At 41.9% G+C, this 9,617-nt stretch overlaps 2 protein-coding genes across 3 annotated transcripts in view; one reads left to right on the forward strand and one right to left on the reverse strand.

Moving 5' to 3' along the window:
• Positions 1-4,887, forward strand: part of LOC109483660 — an 8,638-nt gene extending 3,751 nt beyond the window's left edge. The window contains exons 10-14 of the mRNA XM_019786695.1: positions 2,678-2,792; positions 3,152-3,293; positions 3,580-3,643; positions 3,744-4,063; positions 4,731-4,887. Coding sequence (XP_019642254.1) covers positions 2,678-2,792; positions 3,152-3,293; positions 3,580-3,643; positions 3,744-4,058 — 636 coding nt within the window. The 3' untranslated portion in view covers positions 4,059-4,063; positions 4,731-4,887. The remainder of the gene's footprint in view (positions 1-2,677; positions 2,793-3,151; positions 3,294-3,579; positions 3,644-3,743; positions 4,064-4,730) is intronic.
• Positions 4,888-5,797: 910 nt separating this feature from the next.
• Positions 5,798-9,617, reverse strand: part of LOC109483730 (F-box/WD repeat-containing protein 2-like) — a 3,947-nt gene continuing 127 nt past the window's right edge. The window contains exons 1-3 of one of the 2 annotated variants that reach the window (XM_019786800.1): positions 8,321-8,417; positions 7,359-7,721; positions 5,798-6,977 (exon numbers count right to left, since the gene is read on the reverse strand). In XM_019786800.1, coding sequence (XP_019642359.1) covers positions 5,846-6,977; positions 7,359-7,654 — 1,428 coding nt within the window. In that variant the 5' untranslated portion in view covers positions 7,655-7,721; positions 8,321-8,417 and the 3' untranslated portion in view covers positions 5,798-5,845. Of the gene's footprint in view, positions 6,978-7,358; positions 7,722-8,320; positions 8,418-9,617 lie in introns of those variants that run through there. The other variant, XM_019786801.1, reaches the window with a different exon arrangement.

Below are 9,617 nucleotides of genomic sequence, written 5' to 3' on the forward strand. Positions count from 1 at the left end.
AAATGAACAAGCACATTGGTATCAACTTGAAAGTACATTGAATCTCCAATTTGCAGGTCATTGGGCCATAATATTGTGGCACATAGGTCTCTGAGTTACATACATTTTTGGCTATTTTTACCCCAAATAACCTAAATAAGGCAGGCATCTAAAAACCCAACCCTGAACATCTGAAAACCCAATTCTTCGACCTTTCACCAAGGTCACTATCCTCTTTCCAAATTTCAGGTCATTCGACTGTACATTGTAATATAGAGGCACAGAAGCCAATAATATAGATTTTTTACTATTTTAACCCAAAATAAGCTTTATTTTGCAAGACTTGGAAGCAAAATATTAGCATAATATTTATGCAAAGCTATATGTATCCCCATGCCAAGTTGCAGGGTATTGGGCTGTCATAAAGTGGAACAAAAGCAAAAATATATGCATTTCTGACATTTTTACCCAAAATAAGCTGATAATAGCATTTAGGGGAGTGAATCTACCACTTATCACCATAATGATACATTTTGTGGGACAATTTCGAGTTATTGTTGAAAAAGCAAGAAAGATGAGGTTGGGGAAGTGGATGGTGCAGCAGCTGCTCCAACCGTTACACGGCCCCAAAATCCCGAGGACATCCAGTCCGGGAGTCTTGCAGAACTTCAAAGTGGGATAGGAGAGACTTTGTAACCAAGGGCTGAAACTTGATTTCAGGGTGTCATCGAGCCATGATATAGTGGCACAGAAGCTATGTACATGTGTAATAAGATATGTTTTGTACTATATTTTACCCGCAATAAGGTAAATAATAGAAGTTGCTAGCCTAAATCAAAATTAAAAGCAAAAAGTGCAAAGCTATCTCAATGCCAAATCGCAGGGCATTGGGTTGTCATGCAGTGGAGCAAAGCCAATAATATGCATTTCTGACAATTTTTACCCAAATCAAGCTAGTACATTGTAGTAACATCTGTATGGACCTGCCAGAGTTGCCATGACGATCAGCAGATCTGTGAACCCTGTACCTCCATCCTGCAGCATCTGGGGACAGGAATGGTCCGGAAATGTCCTTTGATTACTCAGTGGTTCATTTTGCACAATCCACACACATACATGACATTTGTATAGCATAAAAGCAATTTGAATTCCATGACTGTGACAGTGCTAAGGCCACACCAATTTAATTTCTTGGTTAACGGATTCGCCGCTTCATTTTTTTCTAATTTGCAAATAAAAATAAAAATTCAGAATCAACAGCAAAATGCTCATATTTTGCCCTGAACAGTTGAATACAGTCCTTTTTATCCTACTTGTTAAAGTTATTCCATCTTTCAATGCAGTGGTATCATTAAAAGTGCAAAATTCATTGCTTAAATTTTGAACCGGCCTGGTATGTTGACTTCATGGCTCATATCGTACCATTTTGGGCCATAATAGGATGCCTAGGCCTGTTTTTATTTTTATTATTTTTTCGCCCGCCCGCTCCATTATTTTTCTTGAAAAATCCGTTAACCAAGAAATTAAATTGGTGTGGCCTAAGTTAACCAATATTACATACTATCATGATGTAAAACTTATCGAGAAGAGTAGGTGTGACCCAGTGTGCTTGGCTAAAAAAGCAGCTGCATTGCACTAGTAGCTACTTGAAAAGCAACAGGCCTCACCTCAATGACAAGGGAAGACGAAGAAACTTATAAAACAGATTTGGTCAGAGTAATCTTCTTACACTTTCAGTCATCATGTCTGGAATTCCATTTGCATCAGAAACCTTGTGTGTTCAGACATTGTCATTTGCCTTGCTGTAGCTATCAGGTCCACTGAGGTTGAAGACACAGGCATTTATGTGTGCAGAAGGGGTGACTTGAAAGACAGGCCAATAATATACGCAGTAACAGGTAAGGATTTATATCTTAGATTAAAGATGAAATCCTTCAGGACACAAATTCGGGACTATCCATAACTTGTCTGGCAGCAAGCAGTAGATGACATGGTGTTGTCTTGGCAGTTTTACTTTAAATAATGAATATCTATACATGCACATCTTTTCATACTTAAATACTGACAAGTTGCTCGTTTTTGTTTTTCCTTATCCTATACCCCCACAGCTATCACCCAATAGTTGTATTGCCTTTCACCCTCTCCTCCCTTCCCCCCACATCTGCCCACCCCATCTCCCAACAGTTATCCCAGACAAGGCTAAACCTCCACAGATTGTGAAGTCTGAAGCCCACACCAAGCTGCCCTGCAAACCCGGGGTGTTAGCCATCCTTATCAAGGGGGCCACTGCTGTATGGAAAAGGGATAACAAGGTCATCAAGAAAATGGACGACCTGAAAGTAAGTGTAGAAACATGCAGCACACCTGTTCCTTTCATGTTACAGCAATTTAGACTACCAGGTAAGTAGATCTAAAAATCATTGTATCAGTATCAAACATTAGCTACAATATTTGCACACATTTGATACATATTTGGTCATTGTAAGATAACAATAGGCACAGGAGGAACTAAGGTGCTAAGGTAAGGTAAGATAAAACTAGGTGTACATCTCGGGTAGGAAATACAACTTCTGGAAAACAGTCAACACATGTACATTGCAATCAGAAAGAGTTGAAAAACGGTGTCACATGTGATGAAGTTTCCTCTACACTGGTACGTTGAGCTTGACTAAAACACATCAAATCTTGGTACCCACAGAGCCCCAGTCTTGTAATGACCAAACCTATTGTGGAGGACTCTGGCTTATACACCTGTACTGTGAAAGATCCAGAGACGAAGAGACACTACACAACCAACAGGGTGCAACTAAAGGGTAACAAGATGTGTCACAAACAGAAACCTTGAATGTCCCTTCTTCAATACGATACCAAATGTTGATGGTCTGTTTTTACATGCTTTGAATTACTTTATTTTCCTGACTCCCGAGTTCACCATTCTTCCACCCTCACCATATTTGACATCTTCATCCTAATCTACTGTATAACTGTTTCTCATATAGCAGCATTAGACTTGTTCTGACAGTTTATTCTTTGACACTGAAGAAGTTATGGATGTCACTCAAAACATCTGGAAGTATTTTATCCAGTTGCAGATATTAAATTTGTTTATAAACAAACTACATCAAATGCCCCTTCCTTGTAATGAATGGGTTTCTTACTTCTCCCTCTACAGTTGTCAAGGCCAACATGATGGACAAAGCCCTTGGCAAGGCTCTTGATATCAAATCTAACAACCCAGCTGTCTTCTTCGGGGCCATTGGTGGAGTAGTGGGTTTCATAGTGCTTGTTGGCATTGTGTGCTTGATCTTGAAAAGGTTTGTAGTTACCAGTTTTGATAAAGTATACATCCAGATTGCAGATATGCTGTGGGCCAAGGAACAGAAGTAAATGTACATGTGCCAACCATGCCATGTTATCATGCCTCAGTCTCTAATCCTGTACAAAAATGAACTTGAAGGCACTGCTTGTGACTGCTGAACTGACATCAATGATTGTAATGAGAAGAGGGCTTTGTTTTATAACAAGCATAAATGTTCTCATTCTTTTTGTTGTGATTAGTGTAAAAATTGCAAAACTGTGTTTGTTCCCACCAATCTGCAGAATCCAGGCCAAGGAAGTGGAGGAGCAGCCATTGTCGTCTGATGAGGAAGAGAAAATTGGAATGGTAAAAAAAAACTTTCACGTATTGGTTCTAATATGAATTTGATCAATCTAAAGTTGAGGTGGAGATTATGGTAATTTTATATCAAAGGATATTATTTCAGATACCGCAGGGGTCCCAGTCTGAGGAGAGTGAGGGAGAGGAGGGACCAGTAGATGACAAGGGAGAGGGTGGTGGAGAGGGTACAACTGAGGTCGCACCAGAAGAGGAAAAGGGATCAGGCAGTGATCAGAATGCAGAACAAAAAGGTGACACTGATGAGGGAGAAAGTGACAATGAAGGTGATGATGATGGAGACAGTGATGGTGGAGGAAGTGAAAGTGGAGGAAGTAATGGTGCAGGAAAGGATAAAGATACAGGTGCAGAAAGTGATGATGAGGGTGAGGAGTCTAGTGAAGATGATAGTGATCAGACTTAGATTAGGGGGGCACACCCCAGTTTTATTTTGGGTCTCAATTCGATTCTGCATACCCTCAACTCTAGCGACCGTCTCTTTCAGGAAATACCTCTTAAGCCAAAACACTCTGTTTGCAAATGAAGGATATCCCTCTAGCTACGAGAACAATAGAATTTCAATTTCTTTCACCTCTCACATTTTAGTAAATTTTAGGGGGAAAAATCATTTTTCGATGAAAAATGATGCCAAAAATTGGCCATTTTCACGTGGAATTAAACCCATCACCCAGATTTTAGCCACCGATATGACTTATATGGTCGGAAAGAGAAAACCCTTATGTATTATTAAGGAAAGTATAAAGAAAATCCTAACACTGAGATTATCACAATAGCCCGTCGCGCGAGGCATAGCTACAGCACCCCCAGAACGCATACAAGGCATATCTAGGTCAGACCGAAGCACCGCGCTCAGGGCGGAAGGACACCCGGAAGTAAGCCTCGGGCCCGAAATCCATTTTCACCCAAAACACGCCACTTCTTACACTTTCCAGCCATGTTAGTAGTTAATCCCATTTTGCAGCAGATTATGAGAAATGTAAACTCAAACATGAACCATCGGAACCCCTTCGTCACTTTTTTTTCCGGGGACTACAGTGGACCCCTGTCGCGGAAGAATTGGTGTGTGCACCGTTAGACATGTCTTGGTAGTTAAGACTAACATTGATGAAAAAGACTGATTTGTCTGCATTTCATGCAGAATTGAAGGAATTATGAGAACTTGTTTATTATTGCACAGAAGTTAGGTATGTAATCTGTATCTCATTCTTGCTGTCTTTGCTACAACTAATAGTTGTAATACTACATGTACATATGTTTGTTTTCAGCTGTGTACAATCTTTGTTGACATGTTTTCCTAAACTGCTCACTCAGAGCACCTATCTTATAGCTAAAATTTTGCGTACATCATTGTCTACCGATCACTACTAGTACTGAAGAATATGCAAAATTTTCAGTTATGTAGAAACATGATTGATGTATCAATGATGGAGTTTTCATATGATGAGATGGGATGATACTGCATTGTTTCCAAGTAAACCCATCTCTGTATATGAGATTTTGCTGAGATGTCAAGTAGTTACATGACATGACAGTATGCAATACCAATGCTTTCATTTTACTTAGATTCATTCTTGGGTTATTTTAGCAGCCAAGTCACTGGATACATGTAGGTTTCATACATTGACTGTACATGTACTCGTATAAAAATAGCTATGCCAGCTTGATCTTGTGCTTGTCCTTTGTCTAACTTAATGACTTACTTTAGAACTCAACAATCGCTTCTCTCCCTCTTTCTTTGCCTGCTCCAGTTAATCTAAGCTGTAGCATTATTTGACAGGTTAAAACAGAATAAAGGAATTATTTGAGAGTTGATCCATGACATAATTTAAAATTTGCTTGCTTTACTATAATCTACATTTAAAATATCTGACTTGAGATATACAGGTAGGTTTAAGTGGCAAGAAATGCTTTCAAGTTTCATACGACAGTATGTATACAAATTATGCAAGCATACTTGTTTCTGCCATTAAATACTTGCTTGTTAGAGTAACATACATGGTATGTGAATCACATGCTGATGCAATATGCCCTACTGTATGCAGGGCATGTAGCTCAAGTACTAGTATACTAGTAGTAAATCTCCCATTTTACTGCTATGATTGTTCTTGTCCATTTGTGCTGTCAATCGCATTTATCCTGATTAATGAAGCTTGGGTGCTAAACACTCTTCAATACATTGACAGTGTCTCTCTAAGTGTCGTTTTTTCTCCACCTTATCAAGTATATGCTGTGGTCCGGCATGCTGGTGGCGAACACCAGTCCTAGCTTCTCCTCCAGTTCAAACCCGTCCAGCCAGTCACAGTCCCCTGCAATGATACTGGAGCCTCTCTTGGACTTCCTGATGACAGGAAGCGGGTATTTACAGATGTACCTCTGAGTCCTGACGTCCATGACATACAGGTGCTGCCAGTGGTAGATCAGTGAGAACACCATGCCGAACCCTAACAGAGCCGGGGAGCACTGCTTAGTTGGAATGATGCGCAGCTCAAACGTCGCAAAGTCCCACAGGTGGATACCGATGTCGGACGCACAAACAATGGCCCGCCCATCAAACTGTAACCTTGGCAACAAGCTGATGCTCTTGTCCTCTGATACGGCCAGTGTTCTGAGGGGTTTGCAGTTGACCTGTGTGCTGATTGGCCATATCTTAATTTCATTTCTGTCCATGCTGATCAGTACATACTCTCCCGCTCTATGGAGGACAGAATCTACTTGACACTTCCTCAATATAACTCTTGTCACCCACTCAGTGTGCCCCCGAAAGACATTGTAACATTCCCCAGTGTTCAGAGCCCAAAGGTTGACTGTGCCGTCTGCTGATCCACTTGCTAAAAGCTGTAGTTCATCGCTGTAGTCCACGCTGAATACTGCACCAACATGGCCAACAAATACCTGCGTCCTTTGACCTGTAGCCCAATCCCAGCATGCCAAAGTGTTGTCAAACGAGGCTGTCACCACCTTGTCTTTGTCAAACTTCAGGTCAGCGCAGGTGTGAGTTTCAATGACGTGCAAACACTTCCCTGTCTGCACATCCCACAGTCGCACAGACAAGTCGTCAGATCCTGTGGCAAGCTTCCCCTCACTATAATACAAGGCGTACACCCTGGCACTGTGACCATACAGCGTCGTGCTCTCAAAGGCTGTCCCGTCCTCCAGGTCCCTGTGCCTGGAGATGGCCCGCAGGTAGGAATGTTTGAGCAGTGGTCCATCCTGAGACTTCTCATCACAATCCATCCTCAGTCCAATCTGCCAGCATGCGGCATGCCAGGCCTGGGAGCACCCACTCACCACCTTGTTCCACTGCTTGCTTACCACGCAGCACCTGTGAGAAAGGTAAGCATACATTGTAAATCCTCACATAGCAGCTTGCCCTAAACATTCACAAAGCCATTCAGCAGCAGTTTCTGTCACTGAAACCTTTGTGATACATGTAAATACAGGATAGGTTCTATGCCTGTCTACAATAGGAAAAGTAGTAATTATGACAAAACAAATTGGAAAGACTCATGAATTAATAATGGTTTAACTTTGTTCATCACCTGACTGCACAACAGATGGTTAAAGCAAAAAAAAGGTTTACTTTAGCACGATGCATTTCAGACAGTTTGGCAAGTAGCAATGACACAGAGTGCATTGCTACTTGCTTGACCCAAATGAATCTACCGGTTTATTGCATGGCAGCAATCTATCTTCATTAACTTGCCTCAGTAATGTCTTAGGATCCAAAAATGTACACAGGTAGAAACTTAGTTCCAGGGGCAACAGTCGCAAGAAATCTCTTTTCAGCAACGTCTCTAGTTTAGTAGACAGATGAGACAGCTGACTGGCACCACTGGTGGCGATCAAGAGGTCCAGAGTCTCGTTGCGTTGCTTGTCATCCAAGTCCGAGAAATCTCGAGACAGCTGGGACAGCCAAGACTTGAACTCATTCGCTTCCTTCATCCTAGGTTGGTGGCCGCGTCCAGTGCTGGTGGCAACATACAGTCCAGTTGTGTGCATCAACCAACTGTCAACAGCTGTTCACAGCTGGGTCCAAAGTGAAGCATGCCTTGTTTGGTCTGAACGTCTGGAAAAAAATGTTGACAGTCTTTGGCACTCGTCCATGATACAAATGAGAGTTCTGGCACTTACCCATGACACCTACGTTACTCCCTGAACTACAAATTATATTGGTTCATTTTGTGCTGAGATTGTTATGTACAGACAAAGTAGGACATAAAGAAGCGATCGAACTCAAACTTGTTCAGAGGGAAAAGGCAACACTGTCAAAAATTCCCCATTAAACCCAGACAAGTTACATACTGTAGTAACTGTACAAATACACACACACAAATTATGACATGAGAATGTCTTTCTATCTCCCAGATCGTCGTAAAAAAAACTGCATCTGCTGCTACTCATGGAAAACCACCATGCCAGGTAGAGAAAGGGGGCAGATCTGAACATGAAGGTGCGCTGATGAGCTCAGACTCAGAGGGAGATGATCACGAGATTCTGCCGTACGTTGGAGAGCACAAGTGGGCGGAACTGCAGTCTGTGACGTTATAACGAGTTTCGTACCAGATAGGGTAACAATTCAACGATTTGCGGGGGGAAACGAATCCGATATAAGATTGTTCATACGTTCACAAGTACGCTCAGATCTATCCTTCAAACACATCGTACCTTTGTCCTGAAGTTGAGGCTCTACTGTCGTCAACAATAACAGACCTGGCACGAACAGTGACCCCTTCGCAGACTTGCCCCCTTCCTGATGACTCTTACCAGTTGGTCAAACCCGGCTACCTTCCCATTGGTGCAATTTAGACCCCGACTTTCATTACTTGTAGTTGATTGGCTAATAGAATAAAATGCTTTTCTGTGATTGGTCAGCTATATTACTGTGCAGGCACAATCGATTTAGCCTCGTTTCCAGATCGATGTGGAAAATGGCGGCCATCTTGAAAACTTTGCTGGATCCTGGAGGAGATTTGAGTTTGGAAATCGTTCTGCAGTGGCTTAGTCAAGACGGCGACGGGAGGCCGGTAAGGCAGATGAACGTACCCGATAGTGATTCGTATTTTGTAAGGCTAGCGGTAACTACACACTACTGGTAAGCTACTTTTTGGACTTCTTGGGGAGGGGGGCGAGTTCATGAAGGGAGACAGCTGGACAGTCCAAGACCTGTGTGCATAAATTTTTGAGTCGGTTGACGCCACCAAGATCGACGTTGGTATTGAAACACCGGGTGTTTGGAAATTTGCACGGGTCAAGAGAGATCTTGATCAGATGTATACATTATGATAATCATAAAAATTATAACAATAACATATCTTCATAAATTGGTTCGAGTAAATATTTAATCACAAGATTTTCATAATACTAGGAGGACACCTTGAATCAATTATAGAAAAGCTACTTTATCAAACACCCAGTATGTAATCTGAAAGCCAATGTGTTTTTATGTACAATCACTAAAAACAGTATTTGAAAAGTTGAGTCATAGTTGATTTCAATACTCGTAAGTCGTATTACTTTAATATACCAGCTGGACTTTTCTGATAATTCTGTTGAAGGATGTTGCTGCTTCCTGTGACCTGCTGACCTGCTGCAGCCAAGACGAGTTTGTGGTTTTCTTTTTGAACTACCTGCGTGACAAGACAGGACATCTCCTGAGTGGCCGACAGACTGCCGTGCAAACACCTGTCAAAACTCCCTCCTCCAAGCCTTTGAAAGCCAAGGAATCCAGCAGTGTCTCAAGAAGACCGGCTTCCACGTCAAGAACTCAGTTGTTCTCTGTTAGTCCAAACCCTCGACCGACTGCAGACATTTCCAACCAGAATAGTTCTCTTTTTTCCCAAGACTTGTCCATTTGCGACAGCTTCACTGATGGGGAATCTTCATCCCACTTCTCCAGCATCCTCCAAAATAGCAGCAGAAACTCCCCTACTCCTAGTCCTTTCCACTGGTAGGAAAACTCCAA

Source organism: Branchiostoma belcheri, unplaced genomic scaffold (assembly GCF_001625305.1).
Source record: "Branchiostoma belcheri isolate BF01 breed outbred unplaced genomic scaffold, Haploidv18h27 scaffold66, whole genome shotgun sequence".
Taxonomy (NCBI): domain Eukaryota; kingdom Metazoa; phylum Chordata; class Leptocardii; order Amphioxiformes; family Branchiostomatidae; genus Branchiostoma; species Branchiostoma belcheri.